We start from the raw sequence: 25,781 nt of genomic DNA, 5'->3' as shown, positions 1-25,781 counted from the left end.
AGAATAAATACTGCAACAACTGTAGGAGGAACAGATGTGGTGCAAAACACCAGCCCTCCTCCAGCTTGTCCCCTTGGACCCTGCTCTGCATGCCGGGGTGGAACCAATACTCGCCAACCTGCCCTGGAGCATCGCGCTTGCTGCAAAACTGGGGCTGAGCCTGAAGCGGGTCTTTGGGGGCTGTCGTCCCCCTTCGAGGCAACCCCACTAGGACAGCCCTGCAGCAAGGAGAGGGTCACCTTGCAGCAAGCCCCAGGGACTCCTGCACCCGAGCCGGGGTCCCAGGTGGGATAAGCCCCTGGGCGCCTCCAGCCATGGCCGACTGAGTCTGCCGCTTCCTTGGCCACAGGGAAGGGCAGCCTGCCTCGTCCCTTCCCTTTCCTGCCAGGAGGAACAAATCCCTGAGGAATTTCGGCTGCATGCATTCCTCTGAGTGCACGCACAGCGAGGCCGGCAGAGGGGCTGGGGAGACAAGCACAGCCTGGGCTGGTGCTGGGAGCCACCGCCGTCTGGGACCCTCTATCGGGGACAAAGACCCCAATTCCCTGACTGCCTGGCTGAAACCCTAATGGGGGCTTGGGGCTGGCGAGGTCCAGCCTCAGAGGAGAGCCCCTTTCCCCAGCTGCGTAGTGGGGACACAGAGAGGGCTTTGGTGGGGTGAACCCAATGCGCACAGGGTCACTGTCATTAAAACCTTGCATGGAGGAGAAATTTGAGATAACAAATAAAAATCCCCTTGACTTTTGAGTTTTGGGGGGCTCATGCACTTATAAACTGCTCAAGTCCAATGGAGCAGCTTCCCTGGACAGCCAGACCCTGAATATCTCCAAAAAATGCCTGTGCCACGTCCCTCTCTGCCTCCCCCCCACCCCACAGTTCATCGTGCTCCAGCGGAGGTGGTACCTAAAGCAGAGCACAAACCCTCTGCCCTCTCTCTCTCTCTCTCTCTCTCTCGCTCCCTCTCCCTCTCTCCATTTTGTGCTAGATTTGTTGTTTTTTGTTTTGTTTTTTTTTTTCTCTCTTTTTTTTCAGCAACCCCCAACCCAGCTGGAGATAAGTGAACCACATTACAGTACAGGAACAAACACTATCGCAAACCCTGCCCGCGAGCGCAGTGTCTCTGCCCTCCTCACCCCGGAGGGAGATGCCCCTGGACTTGTGTGCCACCAGCAGAGGCTCACCCCATCCCAGAGCAGGGATCAGTTGTCCCAGCCTCTCCAGTCCCAGCTCTCCAGAGAGACTGAGCTAAAGGACGTTGAGTTTTCTCGAGCATGTCAAGTTACTATGGACCAAGTCCCACATTTGGAGCAACTCTGGAGGTAGCAGTTTATGAACCACCAACATACTCCGGAAAAAACACGGCTCCTTGTTCATCTTGCTGTTCTTGTTCTTCACAATGCCAAAAGTTTTGAAGCCCTCGTGCCCAACAGGTGATACTTTAAGGACCTCCAAGCACATCCCTAGGAAGACATCGTCGATGGGGTACAGCTCCAGCGTCTCTGAGGTCTTGTGCAACCTCTTGGCCAGGGGCCCATCCATGATGAAGCCCCCACCCCCTGCATAGGGTGGGTAGTTGCTTTTGTTGTAGAGTGCACTGGGGATGTAGTACTTGTTCTCCTTCTTCCGGATCGGCTTGGCCTTGTAGAGGACATCCCCCACAAAGAGGTCCTCTCCCTCCTTCTTGTCCTCCAGGAACTCCAGGATGTTGCTAGGACTCACAAACACATCGTCATCACCTTTAAAGATGAAGCGGACATTGTCGCAGTAGATGTTCTGCCACTTCAGGAAATGGACCTCTTTAAGAGTGAGGTTGAAGAAGCTGTCCAGGAAATCCCATTGCAAGATGTCCCCATAGATGTGGTTCTCATAATCCAGCAGTTTCTGGTAGTTGGCTCTCTCCTCCTCCTTGGAGGCTGTGCCCAGCAAGAACAGCGTCCTGATCCTCTTGCCATACACCTCCTTCTCCTGGCCCCAGGTCCTCCGGATGGCCTCGCGGCGGTCATGCTGCGTGATGATAGACTTCACCACGATGAGCAGGTAGACGTCCCCACTGCATTTCTCCGGGTGGTTGATCAGCATGGGGAAGTAGCGGCAGTGCCGATAGAGCAGGAACTGCTGGAAGTTGGGCTCCAGCCCTTTGAACCAGTCCACCTTGCTGAAGTTCTGGTTGGCCGAGCAGTTGGTAGTGGTGACATCCCAGGATTTCACTTGCTTTGCCATCACGCTCTCCTCCTCCTCCTGCTCCTTCACAGGAGCTTTCTCTTTCTGGCTTTTCCAGAAAGTGCTGGTGATGGAGAAGGCATTGTTTCTCTTCTGCGTTTTCAGGGGCTCCGGAGGGGGCAGCTCTTTCTGCTGCTGTCCCTGCATGAACTGGCTGGGGGCCATTCCCCGTTGCAGCACTGTCACTGTGATCACCAACAAGAAGGAGAGGCAAACTGTTTTGTAGATGGTCTTCTTCCTAAAGGGACGAGACAGGGAGGGGTGTTAAAGGGAGGAAACTGCAGGCTGCAAGAAGCTTGTCTGCAAAAGCACCTCCTGGAGAGGTCATGGGATGCTCATAATCTGTCCCATCATGGGAAGAGCAGTGGGACCCTCCACGCATGCTCTTCCCGCCTGCATCCTGCTTGTGGGGCTGCTCTGAGGCCACAGTCACCCGCAGGGACAGGCACAAGGCACATGGCAGGTGGCTGCGGTGTCATCTGGTAACCCCATATCTGTGCAAAGAGCTGGAATGGGTTCACGGGAAAGAAGAAAATGGGTCCAGAGAGAGAGAGAGAAAGTCAGGATGAGCGCTTCAGCAAAGCAGCTGTTTCAGAGGAAAGTCCCAAGGGAAACCCATTTCAGCTATCTGAAAATTGTAGTTTAGGACAAGAGCAGAAGGGAACGATCTTTTCCACAGAAGCATTAGCTCCGAAACACAGACGTACTGCCCACGGCCATAGACTGGCATCGCAGGTTACACAACACTGAGAAACTGGAGCCAAGAAGGCCGCGGGAGTTGACATGAAATGGGCATCACCGTTTCATTTCAAAATGGCAGTTCAGGACCAAAAAAAAATTGCCAGTTGAGATAAACTTCAAGGTTCAGTGGGGAAAAGATGTCTCTAACTCTGCATCTGCCTTGGGAAACAGCATTTCTGGTGGAACTGCTGGGCGGTTTGGTCAGCTCTTGGGACCTGCTGCTTCGTTTTGCAGTGATAAGGATAAGGACGTGGCTGCACAGCTGGGGAATTGCACCACTGCAGATCTCAATTTGGGGAGCAGATTTTTCTCAGCCTGCAGCAAACCAGATATTTGCAGGACCAGGGTGCATGGGGGGACCAGGGGGACTGAGGGTGGTAGATCAAACCCAGCCCCTTGCAGGGCCATCCCACCTCCCTGCTGTGACCCTGGCCAGGGGAAGCTGCTGGCCCATGGGACAGACCCTGGAGATCGCCGGGGACTTGAGAGGGACCCTCCTGCATCCTTGGGACAGCAGAAAGGCTCCACCCAGAGATTACTGATGCACCAAATACCTCCCCAACCGGCTTTTCCACACAGTCAAAGATGAGTTTCTCACCCTGCTGCCATGGAGGAGTGGAACTGCCCGCTCTGCCCGTTTGCACTATGTTGCCCCTGAGCGCCCGGCTCCCCTCCACAGCTGGCACATCTGCACCTATTTCCTCCCACCACCATCCTGCTTGCTCCAGCTGCCTTGGGCCATCTCCTTGTGCACATGAGCACCAGGCACGGGGGGGGGGGGGGGCAGCAGCTGGGCTCCACGTGCCCACTGGCGTCCCGGCGGCTTCCCAAGGGCAGCTCCATCTCTGGCTGCTCCCATGTGGAAGGGACACACAAAGTGCTGACCCGCAGAGCCCCTTTCCCTGATGGTGGGTGAAAGGGACCTTGGCTGGGGAGCCGAAGGAGATGGATGTGGCACTGGTCTCATGGCTCCCCTGCGCCTGTCCTCTTGGTGACAGAAGCAAGCACCTGCTTGGTGGGAGACCCCGATGCCCCTCGGGCTCCCCAGGGCAAGGGACAGCATTGCTCTTGGGGACTCTGGCCACCCTGAAACACAGGAGCCCCAAATGGGAACCAGGGGAACCCGGAGCTTTTGGGAGCTCCCGTCTCCGGCTTCACCCTCAAGCACAAAGAATTTTTCAGCCCTGCATTTACGTGGGAAAACTGTGATCACTAGCGTGGGCTTTGAGAGTGAGCATGGAAATAAGTAATTACAGGCAAATGGATAGATATTCCCTGTCTGGTTTTATATGTGGCCACTCATCTGAGACTGATGAGGGAGCAGTTCTGATTAGATCTCACCATTCCCTTAACCCTCTCCAGACCTGGTTACACAACTCTAAGGTTGTTCTTAGAAACCCTTCTGCCTGAAACAGTGGCAAATTTAACCCCTGCACAGCCAAGCAATGTTTAAACCCTCTCAGCAATACCTGGAGCTGCAGCAGAAATAACCCCAGCCACCCCTGTGTAGTAACCCCCCATTGCAGCAACTCCACCCTGACACTCCAACCTTGCTAACCCCCCCAATCCCATCCCATCCCATCCCTGCACTCCCCACCATCCCACAGACAACACGTGATAAAATGCCCAGCCTGAAGGATGGCCAGAGGTTGCCCAGAAGCCATGGGCAGGGAATTACTGATAAAATTTTTAAAAATTTGCATAGGCAGAGCTGTCACTAACTGGCACAGAGGGGTCCCACCCTTGGCAGGCTCTGCCTGCCAGAGACAGGAGCTGCATGGAGCCTCTCACTGCCCCCTCCCACCCCCCCACCCCCCTTACCCTCCTTGGTCACTGCTTTTTATTTCAGCCCAGGCAGAAGACCCTTCCCTGGGGGTGAGGGGAGAGCTCAGCCTTTGGGTAGCCCAGGCACATCTGGGTATATCACTGAGGTGTGGCACAACAGCACAGAAACTGATTTCTCCTTCCTTCAGTGGACACCGAGTCCCAGCTCTCATCACAGCAACATGCAATTTTTTGCTTTGTTACAAAAACCTATTGCAGATTTTTCCTAGAGGTCTGACTCCGCAAACCATGGGGCCACCAGCAGGTCCAGCAGAAGCCAGGAGCCCCGTGGTCCCCTTCTGCCCTGCAGAAATCCCTGTCCCTGCACCGGCAGAAAAGCAATGGGAACTGGGGGGACCCTGAGCCACAACTGCAGGTGATTCCCACATCAAACCAAGGACTTTGGTGGGGCAAAAGAGTAACTAACAATCATGTGTGGGTCTTTTCTGATCTTGAGTTGTTCTGCTCTGTGATGTCTTCAGCTGGGAAGTACTTTGGGGGGGGGAGAAGCCAGGTCCCTGCTCTCTGGAGACTCCAAGAACCATGGCTCTGCAGGAGGTGAGGGAGTCTCTTCAGGTTTGCTGCCATCTTAGAGAAATCATTCTGCTGAACCCCAGCACCCTCCTCTGGGGCACAACCCCCAGCCTGTCCCTGCCAGCGTCCCCAAGAGCCTGGAGCACCCGACGCTGCGGGGCCTGAGGACAGCAGCAACCCGCCCCCCCTGTCCTGGCTGGGCTCCCACCAGCGCCAACCAGGACTGGCTGCCCCAACCGCCGGTGTTGGTGCCATCGAGAGAGCTTTGAAAGGGTCCCAAACTGCCCCCCCCCCTACCCCGGCCCCTTTTCTCCACCAGGAAAAGCTCAAAAGCCTCCCTGTGAGATGGCCACGCCACCAAGGGCTGCGCCTCAGGAGGTTATATATAAACCCCCAAATTAGAGGTGGGCAGTTTCCCTTTCAGGTGGTGATGCTGTGGGGCAGGCGAGGCCCCAGGGGACTGGGGCTCTCCATCCCTGGTCCCCGGAGAGGCACACAGCCACTTTTGATCCACATGAAAACCTCTTTGATCGGCCAGGGCTATCTATTTATTTGGATTTTTCTGGCCCCTCAATTAGTCCCAGTCACTGAGCCGGCGGAGGCACCGCCAGCATAGAGCCCTTTCTGTTGGCTGTGCCAAGGGCTTGGGAGAGCGGATCTTATCTAGAGGCAGAGGCTGGGCAGAAAGCACCCAAATACCTCCAAAAGCAGCCCACACCGGCTGGGTGCAAGCAGGGCCCCAGCTCAGGATGGTTGTCCCCGATCCTGGGGGGGTGTGGGGACACGTCTCCTTCTTACAAAAGGCATCTGTTTTAAATACAAGGTGGTAGAAACACAGAGCTGGAGAAGAGGCAAGAGTCAAAACCCTGGATGTTTCCCCTTCGTGGGCATCTGCCCCCAGGCTGGCGCTGCCGTGGGACAGGGACCCCACGGGGCAGGTCCGGCTGCCCCACGGCCCCGCTCTCCCCGGCCCCGCCACACAAACCAGCCCTTTGCAGGGAAGGGCTGGGAAAGGCATCCCAAGGGAAGGGGGGACAGCGACCGCCAGCCCCTGCGCGGTGCCCCCATCGCTGCGGTGTCCCGGGATGGGGCGAGGTTTGCGCTGGGAGCGGACACCCCCGAGAGCCTTCCCCGGGGTACCCCAGCCCGGGGGTGATGGGGGAGCGCCCCGCCTGGGAGCCCTCTGCAGAGCTGGGGCGGGGGGAGCGTCGCCCCTGGAATGGGGACAGACGGACAGGGGACGCGGCACCGTCCTTTGTCCCTTCCCCATCCGCAGCCTCCCCACCAAAGCCCCCCTTTCCCAGCCAGCCGCTTCCGGGGCCCCCCTCGGAAGGGACGGGACCGGGACACCCCTCAGAAGGGACCCGGTGGGGAGGGGACCGGGGCACCCCTCGGAAAGAACCCGTTGGATCTCGCAGCCCCCCCCCCAGGCTCCGGGCAGGGCGCAGCGCCGGGACGGCGGTGCCGGGCGGCGGGAGCGGAGGGCAGGGGACACCGGGTGTCAGACGGTGCTGGAGCGGGGCAGGAGCGGGGCAGGAGCGGGACTCGGGCTCCCCGCTCCCGGCCGGCACTCACCACTGGAACATGCTGGGAGTGGGACGGGGCGGCCGCTCCGCTGCTGGCCGGGGCTGCCCGCGGTCCGGGCGCTTCTCTCTGCCCTCTTCCTCTTCCTCCTCCTCTTCTTCTTTTTTTTTTTTCCCCCCTACTTTTTCCCTTTTCCCTCCCCTCGCTCTCCGAGGTGGAGCCAAGAGGGATGGTAGAGCAGGTAGGTTAACTCTTGCCCTCCCCTCTGCCCTCCCAGCCGCACCAGCAGGCAGGGGGCTCCCCGGTGCTGGCAGGGAAGGGCTTTAAGGGTGACACCCCACAATTCCCCTTGGGGACCCTCCCCGCTGCTGATGGAACACCCACCAGGATCTGCGAGATGGGGGATCCCCACCCCGTCACCCCTCACGGTGTTCTGCATCCCGGGCACCGTCCTCTCTCTGGGGTGCGTTAGCCCAGCTGTTAATTGCAAAGGATCCCAGTTACGGAAAGGGGATCTCAGGGCTCACCAGGAGAGGTGCTTTTGGCAGCTGGGGTTTGATCTCTGGAAAAGGAATGTGGGTCTTTTCTGCCCCTCCTCCTCCCCCCCCGCCCCCCAACACAGGCAGGTCACTTTGGGATGAACCCCAAAAGGGAGCGGGGGCCCAACCGCAGTTTCTCATGGGGACATTGAGATCCCAGCTTTGCCTCTGTGCACAGCATCATTTGGGAGCAATGGAGCTACACGTTCCTGGGACCCACACCTTACTCAGGACCCTCATCTTTCCTGGGACCCACACCTCACCTGGGGGTGCAGGGAGTCGAGGGGAACAGTTGCTGCAGCAGGAAGGTGCCTGCTCAGTATGCCAGGATCTGTCTCATGGGTCAAATTTCCACCAGCACCATAGGCAGGTGATGTGTCCTTCTCAACTCTTCCTTCAACCCCAGTTCAGGGCAGTGTTTCACCAGCATCCCCGCTGCAGCCATATCAGCATGGGACACCCCACTGCCCATTGAGAAGCAGATTTAGCACCGTCCTTCCCTCTTAAATGAAGCATTTCAGTTGAGGGTCTTTTTTCAGCCACAAAAATCATCCCCCATCATTTCTGATGTCTCCATTTTGTCATCCTCCCATCCCCACCAGCCACTCATCAACCATGAAGCCAGGCTGGGAAGCCCACAGGAAATCCTTTGGCATGTTTCCTTTCCTGCAGAGATAGCCCAGACCCTTTCCCCGTAGCCCCTCTGCATTCTGCATGTGTGCTGAGCGTCAGGGTCTCCCACAGCTCTCACAACCGCCTGGACACACTGTGCTTGTCGTGGGAAAGTCTCTTGTGTCCCAAGGCTGGACATGTGGTGGGATCCCTGCAACCTCTGCTACTCAAACAGCATTTGGCCCTGCTCTAAGAAAACATCAAGTCCAGCGCAGTTTGGGGAGGGAAGTTGCATTGCTTTCTCCAGACTTGCTTCTCTCTCCTTATCTCGGCTTATCGCTTTCCCACTGCAGCAGCTCAGCAGATGCCCTGCAGCTCCATGTCCTGGGGGCTGTGAAAGCTCCCCAGGAAACATTGCCCAAACAGGCTGCACCAGCTCTGCAGCACCCCACAATCTTATCACCACCAAAGGTCCCTACGTACCTTCCCTGATTCCTTTTTAAGTCTGTTCCCACTGCCCATAGGAAAGTCTGTATCTGCTGAACCCAAGAAAATCACAGCTGTGAGATGCACAAAGGGTCTCAGAGGTACGATGAAGAGCCACACTATCAGCTTGACCCGTAGCACAGGGATGGTAGGTGCGCACCAGCCAGTGGCTGGGAATTCACCCCACTCTCCAAACAGGTGCTCATGGTGGAGGGAGACCCCATTGGAGCCCCCCCCTTCACAAACAGGCATAAAGGGATGTGAACAGCAAAGACCAAAAATGCAGCCACGATCTCCTCCTTGCAATGTGCCCTGGGACCACGATGGGGACAGGGATAGGGACGGCAGCATCCCCGCCATACAGAGCTGGAGTAAAACCCAAACCACAGCCCTGGAGTGGCTGCTGCAGCTGCAGGGGATGCCCAGATGCTGTGGGTGTGCGATGGGCTCCCGGGGCTCTCTGGATCCCACAGCATCAGCACGTCCAGCCGGCAAGCCCAGGGCCAGCCGTGGTGCAGCGTGCCCGAGTGCTGTGCTGCTCTGCAATGGAAGCGGCACTGCTGCGGGGCGAGGAGGGCTCCTGGCAGCCTGTGGCAGGGAGCTCTGCCAGCCATGCTCCCGCCTCTCCCACGGCTGCTTCCGTGCAGGAAAGCGGCAGGGCCGCGAGCGCAGAGACTTCCCAGATGCTCCCGTGCTGCTGCGCAGGGTTTTGGCTCAAATAACCCCCTCTGCGCAGGCGGACCCTGCTCCCATCGCCCCCTGTGCACGTCCTGCTGTGTCAGAGCATTGCAGACCTGGGGCACGATGGCTGTGCAAAGCTTTGTTTCTGCTGTTCATTAAAGACTCAAACAGTGTCAGGTCTGGGGCTACTAGTGACAGAGATAAGCACTGCGCGCTGTCCTAGGCACCCCTGGCACTGCCAGCTCCTGTTTCAAGGCTGAATCTTAAGATGAAGCAGCATTTTTTACATTTGTTTCATCATTATGTAGAAAAGTTTAGGGCAAACCTGAATTTTCACACTCTCAGGATTCACCCTGGGAAAGCAGAAAGGCGTCAGGAATGCTACAATGAAACTGAAAGCTTTTTTTTTTTTTAACAAGTCCTCCTCCACACACCTTTTCCTTGCTTCTTTCCATCACCTGGCGAGAACAGGTGTTACCCAAGCAGCCATGACCCTCTGCTGAGAGCGAAACCTGAAAAAGCAAAACCTGAGTTTTTTTGTTTGCCCAAACCCGGAGCCAAGGGCAGCGTCACTTCACCACGAGCGGACCCAGCCACCAGCAGAGTCCTGCTGTTCCCGCCCAGCCCTGCCTTGACCAAAGCGGCCGGATCTGTTGTCCTGCCCCTCTTTCGCTGCAGCACCCAGCACCTTTATTTCTTAGGTCTAAGCCACTGGACTGGAATTTGGAGGCACGGGGTGCCTTTCGGGCACCGATGGCAGAGCTGTGGGTGTCTGGAGAAAGGCTCTTGGGTGATGGGTGCTGCTTGGGCATGGGAAAGCCAAAGTCCTTCGCCTTGTGCAACGCTGGTGACATTTCAAGGCGCGATGAGCCGCCGCGGTCCCGTAAGAGCTGGCATGAGACCTGCAAGAAACAACACTTGGGCATGTTATTGTTGCATTGTACAGGAAGCAGAAGGCAAGGTAATGCACGGACCTTCCTGGGTGACACCCCGGTCACTGCTGGGGTAACAGCGGCTTCTTGACAGCAGCCACCTCCATGGCTGCTGGCTCCCAGGATCCATTTGGTGACAACCGGTACCAGTGCCACACACTTGCCTCCCACCCGAGCATCCCTCCCGGTGTCACCGCTGGGGATGGAGCCAAACAACCTCTGGGGACACAAGGCTTTGGAGGTGGCATCTAATGGGGCTACGGGGCATCACGGGGGGGGGGAGGGAACGGGCGAGGACTGGGGCGATGCCAGAGTGGTTCATTTAGATGTTCTCAAAGCAAACCACAATGCTTTTTTTTTGTTTCAAGAAGCCTATTTTCATTTCAAAGTGGACCTGAATTAAAATGTTTTATAAAAAAAAAAAAAAGTACAAAGAAAGAAGTGAGCTTTTTTTATGCAGTTTATGTAATCCCAGAAGACTGGCTTGTGGCAGGTTGACCCAGCCAATGTTTTCCCATTGATGGTTTGGGTTTTGTTTCACTGGGAAAAGCTGCCCTGGTTTTTTGCTATGGGTTTTTTTTTTTTTGTGTGTTGTTTTCTGGTTTCTTTCCATTCTAGCCAATTATACACAGAAAAAAGACCTGTCTCTTCTCCCAGCGACTCTCACACCTCCTGGCCACTTGTGCCAGCGCCGCTGTCCCCGGGCTGGGTTTTCTACACAAGCCAAGGTCCCGCCACCCCACGACATGCTGGGACACCCAAACCAGCTCGCTCCTCCCCAAACCTCCGAGTGCCTGGAGCAGGACCAAGGGCTCAGCCTTACCCAAGACCAGCAGCACAGAGTGGTCACACATTTAGGTTTTTCTTTGTTAAACCACTCACCTGCGACGTACCCCGGGGCAGGGAGAGAGGCCAAGGCTACAGCATCCCATCAAGGTCTCCATTTGTTTCCTATTTGTTTAGCTGAACCTGACTCACACCACGTCAGGCCTTTGCACACACTTGCGGGCAAACATCCTGGATACAACAGGACAGGCAACGTCCCTTTCTCCTTGCACATTTATTTTCTAATCACCTTGGGCTGTGCCGGCAGGTAAAGAGTAACCCCGGGAGGCTCGCCCGTCATCGCTGCTCCCACGTGTGATGCTGGGAGCTATGACCAGGGACCGGCACTGCTTCCATCCCAGCCCTTGCTCAGAGAAAACCTCCACGGCGGTTAGGATTAATCGTGGCCCTGTTTTATTGCTAAATGAACGCCACCAGCCTGGAAGCTGAGGGAAATGTCATGTACGTAAGATGCCAGGAAAGACAGCCACCCCCCCAAGAAAGGTCCCTCCGTTTGCCTGTTGTTAACAGGGCCATAAACCAGACCTTGAGCGCAGGGTGGGTTATTTTACACGTTAACCCCAGGGCCCCATGGCTGTTTTCATCCCAGCCCCTCTGCCAAAGCGGGGCCGTGCTGGCTCCCGGGCAGAGGCCGGAGGAGGTTTTCTGCCTTCCCAAACCCAGGCTCTCCCTCCCACTCCATCGGCCCCAGCAGCTCACACCAAAACACTGGAGGCTGCCGAAACACCCCGAGCCACAGTTGAAAGCAACACCCGCTGCCCTGCTTGGAATCAACCCCCCTGGGATTTGCATGATTTCTTCCAAAAAATGGGGGAGGAGGCGAAGTTGCTTTGCAGGGCAATGGCTGGACCCCCCCCTGCTAGGGGGTCCCCAAGCCACTGTTGCCCTCTGCAGCCCCAACCTGGCTCTGGGCCACCCCATGAGAGCATGGTGCTCAGGGAGGGGGGTGACTGACCCCACAGCCACAGTGTTGGGGAATAGGAGGATGGGGTGAGACCCAAGTGCCACGGACTCCGGGAAAGGCAAGGGACACGGGGTGGTGGGGTGGTGTCGGGGGAGCGATGCTGCTGCAGCCATGTCCCCAGGTGAGACAGGAGCCGGGGCTGCCAGGGACGCGCTGCCCTGGCCTTTGTGCCCTGAGCTGCAGGAGCAGTGCAGGGGGAAGCGCTCAGCAAACCTGGGGGAGCAAACCAAGGGTTTGCCTGCTTGGGCTGCCCCTTCCTCAGTTTCCCCAGCGAAAAGGCCCCTCTCTGGCTTTGGGGCTGCTGCCCGGCAGGGATGCTACCTCCTCTCCTCGGGGGATTTGTGCCCCCAGGATGCCCGGGTCTCCTGGGGAGCCCGGTGTGGCAGTGCTGTTGCTTTAAATCAGCAGCTGGATCCAGCTGTGACTGCAAGTAACCCTCACCGCAGCCTTGCCCAGGCCTTTTATGCATTTTCCAGCGGTTCCAGAGGCGCTTGGCGGCAGTGTGAGGGGGAAACCGGACTCATGCTGGCAAGCAGAGAAGGGAGGGAAAAGGGAAAACATTTCCCTTCCCAAAGGAGCAGGGGGAGCCCGATGCTGTGGCTCCGGCAGCGGGCACGGGGGGAAGCAGACGGCTTGTGGGGCTGCCTCTGTGGTGTGATGAGAACAGCCTCGTGGTGGGACACAGTGAGCCAGAGTCCCTGGCTTGTCTCTCCCAGCCCAGAATGCCCCTGCCAGAAGTGCTTACCCCAGCGTGCCTCAGTTTCCTCCTCTCTACTCAATTCAGCCTCATGCAGAAAGCCTCAAGGTCTGGGTGTGCGCCACAAGCCCGTGGCAGGATGGCATCCAGGCACTGAAGAAAACAAGCCCATGAGGATGGAGAAACCAAGAGAGATGGGAACGCAGGGTTGAGAAAGGAGACATGTTTGTGCTGCCCAGACCCAGAAAGGAGGATGTTGGTGTGCTTGGCTCTGGGAGGGGAAGGGAAGGACCTGTCCTGCTGCTGGATGGGACTGCTCACATCCCGGACCCTCCCAAAGAGCAAGGGTGGAGGAGAGGGAGGGAGGAAGAAGTTCCCAGGTTGGAGGGTTGGCAAAACAATGTCACGCCAGCGCTGAAGCTGGCAGTCCTGCCTGCGGAGATGCTCCTGCCCGCTGCAGGGACCACAGACCTGTCCTGCTCCGCCTTGCCACCCTGACCGTCCTGCAAAGCCGGCCATGGGCGCAGGCTGAAGGCAAAGCCCTGGTTGGGCATCGGCCCACAGAAACCGCTCTCCCAGCTCCAGCCTGGGAAGGGCTGGGCTCGGGGTGCTGGCACACTGCACTCGCAGCCCCGGGAAGCCCTGTGCTGCCAGGGGAGCTGGCACAGACCCAGAAGCCACGAGCTGCAAGGCGCCGTGTTTTCCGTCAGGCAGGAGAGCGCTCGCAACGTCTCTCATGAGTCAGATGGAAAGGGCAGCTCAGGAGTCACCTGAGCCCGGCGGCTGCCTGCCCGCGGCCCCTCTCCAGCCCAAGTGGAAAAACATACAGCCCCAGTGCAGCGTACGCCTGAAGAGACCCCGAGCTCCAGCCCGGCCCCCTCCCGGGTCGGCAGATGCAGAAACGCTCACGTTAGCCTTTTTTAGCCAAATTGGTTTAGGAGGGAGGCAGAGGCGACTCAGACATCCCTGGCCCCGCGGCTCTGCTCGCTGTTAATCATCACTCCACTGCTGCTCATCGCCTGTGCCAAAACCTGGGCTCTGCTACAGCCACTGGTTGGTCCCTCTCTGGCAAGAGATGGAGAGAGGGAGAAAGAGGGCATGCGGCTCCGAATTTCCACCCCCCTTGGCTGGGGCTACTGGATCAAGGCCACGGCAAAGCTCCTTGCTTCTGCGTGCACAAGAAGGGAGGGCAGCACCCAGCACCCACGGTGCCACCCCCGGGTAGGCACCCACCCGGCGCAGGGAACGGCTCTTGCATGGGGATCACTTCCCCAGCCCAGCTCAGGGAGCTGGTGGGAGAGGTGGCAAGAGCAATTTGCTAGCCTGGGAGTATTTTAGCCATGCGAGAGCCCTAGGGAGAGGAGAAGAGAGCCGGCACACCCAGCTGCATTCCTGAGGTTTGGTTTCCATGGTGGGATGTTCACCCGACGATGAAGTCATGCTGTGGGCTGAGATGGCCGGTGAGTTAATGCATGGATCCAGCTCCTTCCCTGATTCACAGCAAGCGTGGCTACAGCCCTGTGCCATCCGTCGGGCTGACAGTTCTGCTCTGGCGTCCCTAGCATCTTGGTCCGGGGAGGCTCCAGATACCGCTACTGGGTCAATCCCTGCCTCACCGTGGGAAATGAGCTCCTGCTGGAGGGTGGAGAGACAAACTGATGGCTCTCATGGGTCCTTCCAGCCCATTTGTATCATCATACTGTGCTCCCCATAACGTTTTACTTTCCCTTCATCTTACTGCTGCCACTGGTGACAACAGGACAGAACAGCACCACCCTAAGAGGTCACTCCTGTAGGGCCAGGGCCTTGAAGATCTGCCCAGCATTAGGGAAAGGTGGGGAAGGATGGAGAGCTGGACAGCATGGAAAGAACAGGATGGAAAGCCCAGTGGTCCTTGGGGCGAGGTGGCAGGGACACTCCCTGGCACCAGCAGTTCGTGGTGCCAACACAGGGCACGTGGCTGTGATGGATCAATGAACCAGAGGTCTGGTGTAGGAACTGGTCCTGGGACAGCAGCCAGTAAGCCGATAAGATTATTCCCAGCCTCTGGAGTGGTTTTCTGTAGGTCTGGAGGCACAGGAACGTGGCCACGTTGCCCAGGACCATCAGACACCCTTCCCATTTGCTTGGTTGGCAAGACCCGGTGCTTTTGTGCTGTGGTTATTTGTGCTAGAGGGAAATGTCTTAGCGTCATTTTTCAGTAAAGATCAACTTGTTTGCAGTTCAGTCAACTAAAACCCCATAAAAAAGCATATCTGCTTAGGATGCGTTTCCTGATCAACCACCACTGGAGTGCTTTCTGAGCATGTCCTCTCCCCATCAGTCCCAGCCTCCTGCTGTCCCCAGCAGCCATGGGCTCAAGGACGGGGCAAGCTGAACCCCAAGGGCCTCTTCTCTCCCCTTGCCCACAGGCTGGTGTCTCACATAAGCACATGATGCCTCTGCAAGATAGTAGGACACGGCTAACCCTCAGACATGTCAAGGAGAACCTCTCCCAGGGCTGGTAGCCCCGTGAGCAGGGCTGTTTGCTTTTGAGATGGACCTAGACCTTACCACACATGCTTGTGTTCAAGCTAAACCAGAAAACTCTCCCTACTTCTCATCTCACGTGCAGCCGGACATGGAGGTCCTAGCTGGGATATCACCAAGAAGCCAAGATCCCTTTAGGGGCTGGCACTAAGCCACCAGCAATGACCCCTGCTCCAGGAGGGGACAAGCTGCCTCCTGGGCCTGCCACAGCAGGTGACATCCCTGGGGACCAAGGAGATGATGCTGAAGATATGTAAGGGGCTGGCACAGCCCAGCAGCCGCCTGGGTGTGTATCAGCCAGACCAGGAAGCGTGCAGCCAAACTGAGCCCGAGCTACAGCCAAAGAAAACCAGTGGCTCCAGGACTGTTTTGCACCAGCCGGGGTGGAGCATCAGCCCTGCAAGCCGGCGCTCGGGGCACCGAAGGGTGACACAAGGCACCTCCTTGTCTTGAGGACCCCACAAAGTTTTCTGGGGCTCTCCCGGCCCTTCCCCAGGCTTCGTTTCAGTTTGACGCCCAGAGCCACGTGAGGGTTAAGTGATGTACCTGGAGGCAGATGGACTCAGCCTCCGCTGCCTTCTCCCCATTCCCATCCCTGACCCCACGCACACACCCAGGTGTGACGCGAGGGTTCCTCAAACCCCTCTGCCCCTGGAAACGCCACGTCCCAGCCTCCCGCTTTCCTCAGGCCCTTCTGCCTCCACTCCACGCTAATGATATTAATTTCACCGCCTTTTCCTGGGGCGCCGGCCCCTCCCATAGCAGCTCTCCACTGCTCTCCTCCACCAGCTCCCAGCTGCCCTCCGGCCTGGGTGACTCACGCTCTGCACACACTGAGCCCTTTCAGCAGCCCTCGGCCCCAAACACTGCCCCAGTCTTCCCAGTGCCGGTGTGCCGAGCCCCCCCACCCCCAGCGCCCGCTGCCGGCACAGGCTCCCAGCCAAGGGGAGACATCCGCGGCCTTGCTAAGAGAGCGGCTTTCATGGCCGAGAAGCCGAAGCCCTTCCTGGCGTGATCTGGGCCAGGATGAGGCGCAAGCAAGCGGTCGACTGGCTGGGATGGACTCACAGCCCGGGTCCCTTTGAGCAACGGCCAGTAGTCTAAAAAAAAATAAATAGAAGTATTTGAAAAGAAAAAAACAGATCACAAGCTCCTAACGGGACTGTTCTTGGCTCCGACAGACAAAACCTGCCAGGAGCCTTTTCCTCCCTTCTGCCTTCACCAAACTTTCTCTGACCAACAGCAGAGCTCTGTCTGCTCTGCAGGGAGGGGGGCAGAGAAGGGGCTCCTCTGTTCCCCAGCTCCTGGCTGGCAGCAGGGTGGGCGCTGCCATACAAACAGCCCCTTTGCCTGGAAATGTTGCAAAATCATCAATCTGAGATGCCACTGGAAAATCAGCATGCAGAATGAGTTCCTCGGGGCCGGGGCCATGTGGGGAGCGGGCTGCAGGCACGCTGTCCGTGGGACAACACTGTCCTCCGTGCTTGGCACCGGGTCCCGCTCACACCAGGGGACTCATCGCCCTCCCCAGGGTCTCATCTGGGGTGAAGGGCTGGAGCCCAGGAAAATCCATGCATGGTGTTACAGGGTAGGGTGGGGCTGGGGTGTACCCCAAAAAGGGCCTTACACATCTGCCACTGCTTAACACCAGGGCTTTTCAGCTGTCAAAGCCTCTCCAGGAAGGTGTGCACACCCCAAGGGACACAGAAGGAAAGGTGAACCATGCGAGCATGGGTGACACAGCAGGGACACGCACAAACCCTGGGGAAACCTCTGTGCACGAGGAAAAAATAGTCACCAAAAAAAACCAGTCTCTCCGCTGTGGCAGAGGCAGAAACATGCATCTGTCCTGGGAGGGTCATTGTCATTGCAGCAAAACGAAGGGGCCGACCCTCACACGCCTGGCAGCATCGCAGGGTCACCGATGTTGCCGAAGCTGTGCCAGTTTACACCCATGGAGCACATGAACCCGCATCAAACCCCGCTCCAGGCCAGGGAACAGGGCTAAGAGAAAGGGGGAAAACACCTACAAATCTGACTGAAAAACCACAAGAGGCAGGCAGCCAGGCTTGAGGGGAATCCCTACCCGGGGTGTGCTACCCACTCTCTGATGAGCCTCCACCCTCTCCCAGGCATCTCCCTCGGAGGGGACAGCAGAAGGATGCTGCCCAGGGGCTGGGGGTGTGTGTTGTCTTCCAGAAGTAGGAGCAGAGAGGTGAAATCTCAAAATCTCGACAGGAGGAATGCAGTATCTGAAGGGCTAAGATGTGCATTGCAGCCGCCCTCCCCTCCAGCTGTTTGCCAGGTTTCAGTAGCAGTGAAGTCCCTCTTCAGCTCCTATCTCCAGTGAAACTGCCACAACAAATGAAATGGAGTTTTATAAGCCCAGAGAGAGACATGAGGGTTTTGCAAGCTGCGCTTAACCTGGGAAAGGTCACCCAGAAGCTGTACTCCTGGCCATGAGGTCAAGCTGCTGGTGCGTGGACACCAGCGCCAGCCACCAGCAGCCACAGAGAGCCCTGTGACCGGTGGCAATGGTCCCACAGCCCCAGTACATGGGAAGGACACGGCTCGCCACCAGCCCCCTGCATGTTGCAGTGGTGAACGCAGCCCACGGGCCGAGCTGCCTCAGAGCAGAGAGCAAGTGCTGCTGCATCAGGCTGTGGTGGAAACACCACCTGGCAAAACTTTTTTCCACTCCCTCCCTCTCTGGTTGTCCTTCCGCCATCACCTGGTTTTGTTAGGGAGCAGGGGGATGGATCCTATCACCCCGGGATGCACCACTGGGAGGCAATGGCAGCTGTGCCAGATGTTATGATGCCAAAGGGGGGTGATGGCACAGGGGAACAGCTGATGGATAAGGCTTAAATACATAGACATCCCTGGGAGTCCTAGCGCCCAGAGGGTCCCAATTCTCCAGGCCCAGTGTTGCACAAGTGGGGAAAGCACCAGTACACATTTCCCACACCCCAGCCCTGCAGGCAGTGGGTGCTGGAGTAGGCAGGGAAGGAGGGGAGCCCACACCCACACAGGCAGCTCATCCTGGGCTGGTCCTGCAGCTCAGGTGGGTCCCAGTCCACTGGGACAATGCAGAGTCACCCACTCAGAGGGCTGAGGCCAGCATCTCCACTGCTTCCCTCAGCCTTGGGGTCAGCCATGCAGCGGCAGAGCCTTAGGCCAAGCCACGGCGCTGCCAGCAAAATTATCGTTATTGCTTGCAAAGGGAGAACCAACACATTTCACACCCAGGAACTACAGAGATTCTTTTCTCAATAATCTGGAAAAGCAACCGATACACGTGTGGAGGAAGGAGAGAGGCAAAAGAATATACACTTTTATTTGTCACTGGTTCCTGCACAGCCAGACCAGACAGCTCTAACCTGCTCTAACCCACTGCCTCCTTTGTGCAGGAATAAATTGTCTGAGTAAGACCCAACAAACATACTGAAGCAACAGAAACCTGACCAGATGCTGCCTGCATAAAACAGTGCAGCAGGAAAAAGTAAAATTCAGGCTGTGAGCAAGAGGGAGGTGCCTTCTTGCAAGGAAGCAAAGTGTTGCACTGTAACTTTGCAGTCCGTTAGCTGTGGGTGGTATAACAAAGGAAAAACTGGGCTGGGTTTATGCAGCCCCAATCTTCGGCGTGGGTTGCATGTTCGGTGAGCACGGGGGAAAAGCCAAATCCCATCTAACAGCTCTTAGCAGGGCCAGGTTTATGCAGATGCAGGATCAAAAGTTTTTGCCATTTCACTATGAAACTAATAGGACGTAGGAGCGAATCCCCGCCTGCCTCCCCCCTGAACCACATAAGTGGGGGAGATGTGCAGTTGTCCTGACAAACACAATCTATTTCTAGCCCTCAGGGTCACAAATACCAGCTTCAAACTGTACCTGGGAAAGAAAATAAGCATAAGCTAGTACTGAGCATGTTAACATTTTAAGTTTCTAGACAATCTCCAGCTGCAGCCCCCTAAGCCCAACGTCGCAGGTCCCCCAGCACAGCAGCTCTGGTTACCCCAGCTGCACCCTCCCTGTGCGCTGGGCAACCCTCGCACCTTCACCCGGCACAAACCATTTTACCCTGCTCCAAGAGCACACATAACAACACGACGGGATCACAAGACTCACCCCTATCAACAACAAATGGGAACCTCAGATTAAATAATAAGGATTAAAGCAGGACTATGCCTAAAACTCACTCTCTACATTTTTGCAGCACTCCTACCCAGAACCCCACCCAGTCCCAGCTGCCCACACCGCCGTGAGGCTCAGAGGCTGCCCCGCATCTCCCCCGCTCTGTCTCTTGCAACCTCCTTAACCTACCCTGAGGCAGGTGCAAAGCTCTCTCAGGCTGGAAGGAATTAAAATGAGACGACACTTTTAAACTGCCACATTTGCATTTGAGACAACCACCCCCACACTCCCCGCCCCGTCCCTGCACTGGAGCCACAAAGGTATTTCTCAACTTCTTTGTGATGTTCAAGGAGATCTGAAAGTGGGTGCGGTGGTAAAGTTTCAATTCCTAATTCTTACGTTGTCTAGAACAACCGCAATTTCATATTGATTCAATCCTTACTGCACCTAGACTATTGTATGACCTTCTCCATGGTTAAGAGCCTAACAGAAACTAATCTGTGCATATACACTTAAAGGCGTGCAGGTCAAAATCCAGATTTGAGCTGCTGTAAGACAATCAGGGCACAAAAATGGCACTCAGTAACAAACCAGGTTGAAACACAGCTTTCTTGCTGATCTGGCTAACCAGAGCTTTTAGCTTCTTTGCTTTCCCCTTCTTTTTGTTTCAGAGCCTGCCCAGAAAGCCGGGCATAGCAGCAGCATGTTTGGGGCCATTGCTGCTCTACTGCATCAATTCATGACAACACACAGAAGAAAAGCTCTTCATAATTAAAAAACTGATATCCTGTTCCTTAGGGCTGAAAAGTCAGTCCAAGCCTGACTTGGAAGAGCTGCTGCAGTAGCAGGAACCTTTGCTGAAGTGGTGAAAAGGGAGCATCACCTCCCAGTGCAGTTTTGCTCTTTGATCCAGCCCCAGTGCACAAGGGAATGACCAACAGAGCAGAGATGTTGGGGGAAAAGCCTTCCCCAGAGTCCCTCATGGCTGGAAGCACAAAGGACGCCCCCATCCCTGGTACCCAGTACTGCAGGGTGTTTGGGTATCCCTTCCTCCTGATTCAACTGAGGATTTAAAGGTGCCTGGTGGGAACTCCTTGGAGATGGAGCAGATGACCAACAGTCCTCACTCCTTCCAGGGCTGTATGCCACATCCTCTCAGATCCCCACACAAGTGTTAAGGAATTTCTACTCTCTCTGTAACTGGCCTGTGCCCAGTAACTGTGCCAGCCCTGCACCAGCCCCTGCTGCCATCCACCCAGAGCCCGGCTGTGCACCAGAGGAACTGAAGAGCCTCTCCTAAGTCTTACTGTGCTTCTCCCTGTAGGACGCTATGGCCTCGCCACTTCCACACAAACACACACACTTGCACCCTGTCCTGGTTTTGGCTGGGACAGAGTTAATTTTCTCAACAGTAGCTGGGACAGTGCTATGTTTTGGATTTGGGACCAAAACAGTGCCGATAAGGCAGGGATGTTTTAGCTATTGCTTACACAGCGTGAAGGCCATCTCTGTTTCTCACGCTACCCTGCCAGCGAGCAGGCTAGGGGTGCACAAGAAGCCAGGAGTAGGCAGAGCTGGGACAGCTGACCCCGACTGGCCAAAGGGATATCCCCAACCACGTGGTGTTGCGCTCAGCAATTAAAACTGAGGGAAAGAAGGAGTTATGGTGTCTGTCTTCCTAGGTAAGAGTTATGCATGATGAAGTAAATGTTCCTGCTTTCCTGGAAATGGCTGAACACCTGCTTGCCCGTGGGAAGCAGTGAATGGATTCCTTATTTTGCTTTACTGGCACTCACAGGTTTTGCTTTACATATTAAACTGTCTTTATCTCAGTCCACAAGTTTTTTCACTTTTACCCTTCCGCTTCTCTCCCCATCCCACTGGGGAGGAGCAAGCGGCTGTGCAGGGCTGAGCTGCCCACCAGGTTAACCCACAGCACAATAACACCCCCTCCATCATCTCCAACACACCGAAGCAAGGACGTATTTCCCCAGGAGCTGATTTCCTAGCAAGGACAGAGTATTCCCAGTACAAACCACACACACAGCCCAGAGGAAGGTCATTCAAAGAAACACGTGGGCAACACCAGTAACCATGCAAAGCAGCAGGACCAGTCAGCTTCACAGAAGATAAGGCAGCCTGCAACATGCTGCTTTGCCCAGCACAACAGCCAGTGTTGTGAGAGAGGCAAAATGTACTGCCAGCTCCTCTAGCAACCTGCTGTCCCATTCCCTTCACCCAGGGATGGTTTGAGAGGCATCTAACGACCACAGAGGTCTCACCGTGTGCAATGTAACACTTCAGTGACTGACTTGCCCTAAACTGTTCTCCTTAGGAAATGGTTTTGCATAAAGTCCTGGCATCAGAAGTCAGAAGGTAAAGCTAATGAGAAATGTTAATCAGCCCTAGCACAAAAGGAAGGAGATTCCTGCATAATAGCAGAGATGGAAAAGCTCTCCATTGGGATCAGGTCTGTGCTGCAGGAAGAGACTGTGGTAGCAGTGCAAGGAAAGGGGCTACAGCCAGCAAGCACCAACCATACGGCCAATTTTCAGAGAGCTTGAGCTGGGGACAAGCACCTTTCAAAGCTTCCTTTGCCTCTGTAATGCACAAACATGATCCAGCTCTATGGAATAATTCCCATCAGAGGAAAAAATAAGGCAACCCCCCCCCCCAACCAACCAAAACAGAACGTTAGAGCGAGGGAAGGAAGCAGAGGCAGGAAACTACACGGATGCTCTGAAGAGAGGCCACTGCTGCAGGATAAAAGGCCAGATTTTTATGCATGAGATGAGAGGCAAACTTCTGAAACACCACATTTAGGCACCCAAACAAAACAATCTGCTTTCCATGAAGGCTCAAACCATTCCCTGCTGCCATCAGAGAGTGCTTGTGGAAAACTAGCTGCCTCCTCACAGCCGCTCCAGTGAGTCAGTTGAAATACCAGCAACAAGTAATGAAAACAATGAGACTTACAGCAAGGATATCTCTTTTTTCAGATTGGATTCCACAAACACAAACTTGTTATTGTTACCAGAAACATGTAAGATCACGTGGGTTTGTTTTGATTAAAAAGCCTTGGTCTCTGCCCTATGCATGAACATGACCCAGGAGCTACAACACCCCACTGGGACACAAGATGAGATCAATTCTCATTGCTGCCATTTCTGGGTGACTTGGGAAGTGACAGACAATTGCTGACACTGGCTTCTGCTTTAGTTGCCATAAACGTGGTTTCAGAGAACCTTGGAAGCCCCAACAAGATTTGTAGAAGTTCACAAGCACTGAGACCCACCTTCCTGCAATGCTCAGCAAAGCTTTGTGAAAACCCGCATCCTCACTACCAGGAGCTCCCTGGCATGGAGCTTTTGGTGCAGTTAGTCAGGATGGAAATTTTGGTTCTTTCAAAGAGCCCAGTTTCCACCGGGGTTGAGGATGGAAGGGGCTTAATTGAAACAGAACTGTTTTCCTGAAGTCCCAGAGCTGCCTCATTTCAGTTCCCAGCTGCTAACTTGGAAGAGGAGGAAAAAGAGAGGAGCCAGTTTCGTGGAAAATCATGGTGGGCCATGATCTGCTGAGTTAACCAAAAAAAAAAAGTTATCTGCTTAATAGAATCCAGTCCATTAGGATTCAGCAAATTCAATCCAGGGGGAAAGCAGCTGGAGAAAAGGGTAAAAATTTCAGCAAGACATGCTGCTTGACAAAGAATTAATTTGGTGCTAATGGTCCTGCTTCTTGCTACCAACATGAACCACGTTCCCAAAAGGCAGCGCATGAGCAGCCATGAACAATAAAGTGATTTGTTCTCAGGAAGCATTCAACCTCTGCCAACAGTCAACCGGATCCAGACAAGGGCTAGAGCAGTCAGACCGGCACATGGCAGACCAAATGAGGAACTGTATCACTTGGCACAGAGCTGCTATTTCCAGCACTTACATCCCATCCTCACGTTAGCTCAACTTTTTCACTCTTCAGAGGAGAAGGAGGACTATGTGTCTGTAATGAAATCTGGGTCTACAAAGGCCAGAATTTTTTCTTGAGATCATAGAGGGAGGTGTCCTTACCTCGTAAAATCCCTTAGTGGGTGGTCTGATTTTCAGATGGCCACAGCATTCGTAGTTGTCAGCTACAGCTTAATATAAAAGGTACCTTAAACATCTGCAGGATAAACCTCATTGCTTCAGGTACCCGCTCATTTTTGTCCTGTTTATTCTTTTACTTAGCAGAATTAGCTTTCAGCATCATTAAAAGAAAAACAAATAAATTGAAGTAACACTTTAAAGACTTTTAAGATGAAAACCAGGAAGGCAGACTGGAAATCATTTTTAAAATTAAACACAGTGCTAGGTCACTCAGAGTGAGCCAAATAACTGACACTCCCCGAATCTGTGGGCTTAAAATCATATCAGAACATCATTTCCCATATTTGAAGAAGATAAGAACGAAACAAACATTTAATGCCATCACCTGGATTTCTTACCGTTTGTATGAAACGTATTAACTTCCACTGCAATAAATTACTGCCCTAGTTTCTTGGAAACTTGGACAATACGCCAAGGACTGCTGAGAGAACTTGTAATAAAAGGAAAACATGTTCCAGAAAGTTATTAGATGTCCCAGGGTGTGCCACTCAGTCTGTTGTTTGGAGAGCATCAGATCCTTCAAGAGCGGAAATTTGGATCATGGTCCTGTAACTGAATACAATGCCCTTCCACTGCAGGGTAGAAAGCAGCCTGGAGCTGGGAAGAAAGTTGCTCTGAAACATCAGATCCCAACCACTGACAAGATGCCAGGTGAGAATTACTGGTCTGATAACACAGTAGGACAATGTTCTATGTTCTGCACCCAGAAGTTGGTTTCTTTTTAAAATCTATTAGCAGCAGATTCCCATGCAGCTTGGCCAGAACAGTCTGGTCTTAAAGTCTGTTTTGTTGGCCTTGAAACATCTTGCTGTTTCTCACCCGTCAATAAATTCTCAAGAGTCCCACTCCTTTTACAGTTTATATGAATTGCTGAGGTTAGAAGAAGCCCACATGGCTTAGTCACAGAGGTATTTTGGTACTTAACTCCCACTGGGGTCAGTGGAGGTTTGCAAGGCTATGCCTATTGTCCTCTTTGCTAGCCATGCCCGCGCATCTCCTTGAGCTCAGCGTGCTACATGGCACAGCCAGGTGTGTCCCAGGTGGCCTGCAGGGCTCACACACTCCTTGGTTAGATTACGGTCACTGAGCAAGGTGCGCCTCCCAGCTCTCCAAGGGAAAGGACTTGTTCCAATACTGAGCCAGACTGAAAGCAAGCATGTGGATGGTCCAAACTGCCACGAAGTTCTGGCTCAAAGATGAATTCAAGCCTCAAGTTAAAGCTAAGTCTACATGCGCTTAAATAGCTGGGAGGGAGGTAGCCTGTTTGCTTGTCTGCTACCAGTACTCAAAGATGTGCATGAATGCAACACAGCGCTTTTTATCTCTATACTATAACCTCCACCATTATTTATAAAGACTAGTGGAACTTTGTTTAAAGGAAACAACTCAAAACCAAGCAACCACTGTCCCTCCCCATCATAGCAATATTTTGCCTCCAGTGAACTTCCTTGCTTGTCTTCCCTTACACACTTAAATCCTCCAACTAATAATACTTCTGACACCAAACTAATGTCACTGGTGGCATCCCACATGCCTGGACTCTCCTCATGAAAGATCGCGAACAATGAGTGGTTTATGCCTGCTTTGCAACTCTTCTGAGTAAACAATGCTACCTCTGCAGAGCCAGGCCAGGCTGAACAGAAGGGAGCTGTGTTTTCAACTCAGGTGGAGACAAAACTGTTGGGGACAGAATTTGTCAATAATAAAGCACAGTGAAATGTAAACAAATGCACACCCTAAGAGTTCATGAAACCCCAAACAAACCTATCAAAGGGAGAAAGAAAAACATACATCCTTTTAGAAGCGTTTTTACCTAGTCACTCATAGATAATTTTAAAGTGCTTGTACAGAGTGAGCCCTCCATGCAAATTTAAATAGACATTTGCAAGTTTATGTCTCTCATAACACTGTTCATAAAAAAAATATTAGACTGAATACAGAGAAGTTATATCCAAGAAGCATGCTAGCACCACATAGCATTTTGGTCCCAGAAAATGTCCCTTGCAGATCCGGGTGTCACGTACAGTAACTGTATTTGCTCATTGTAAACAAAAGGCACAGCCAGTTTAAGTACAGCCACACCCCTCTCATTCAGGCCGGCAATTTCCACTGCTCCCGTTATGAATTTACCGGGCTGGTGTTGTACCTAGCAGCATCCTCTGCATGGCATATACAAAAAATACCCAACAACTTTTAAGAGTGAGGTGCAGAATTTGCTATGTGTGTGTTACTGACCTCTACCCAGGGACCTTTCAACCCCGAATAGTGGAGTCCTATTAACAACGGCAGAATCAGCATTTTTCATTAGCTTCAAAACCTTCCGACTGGCATCACAGCGGCTTTTTGTGAGCAAGACAAAGAAAAGGAGGACATTAC

At 54.4% G+C, this 25,781-nt stretch overlaps 1 protein-coding gene across 5 annotated transcripts; it reads right to left on the bottom strand.

Annotated features, from left to right (window-relative positions):
* Positions 1-986: 986 nt before the first annotated feature.
* On the bottom strand, positions 987-19,476 carry B3GNT7 (UDP-GlcNAc:betaGal beta-1,3-N-acetylglucosaminyltransferase 7). Of its 5 annotated transcripts, XM_054834817.1 has the most exons (4): positions 17,216-17,310; positions 9,850-10,063; positions 9,596-9,673; positions 987-2,458 (listed from the first exon to the last, which is right to left on the bottom strand). In XM_054834817.1, the coding sequence occupies exon 4, from the start codon at positions 2,383-2,385 to the stop codon at positions 1,246-1,248; it is 1,140 nt and encodes a 379-aa protein (XP_054690792.1). In that variant the 5' UTR covers positions 2,386-2,458; positions 9,596-9,673; positions 9,850-10,063; positions 17,216-17,310; the 3' UTR covers positions 987-1,245. The 5 variants fall into 5 exon arrangements, with proteins under 5 accessions (XP_054690792.1, XP_054690788.1, XP_054690790.1 ...); XM_054834813.1 differs by lacking the exon at positions 17,216-17,310 and adding an exon at positions 19,453-19,476 and having other exon boundaries at positions 9,596-10,063; XM_054834815.1 differs by having other exon boundaries at positions 9,596-10,063.
* Positions 19,477-25,781: the final 6,305 nt, after the last annotated feature.

Source organism: Grus americana, chromosome 9, assembly GCF_028858705.1.
Source record: "Grus americana isolate bGruAme1 chromosome 9, bGruAme1.mat, whole genome shotgun sequence".
Lineage (NCBI taxonomy): Eukaryota > Metazoa > Chordata > Aves > Gruiformes > Gruidae > Grus > Grus americana.
This window is presented reverse-complemented; position numbering and strand designations above follow the sequence as displayed.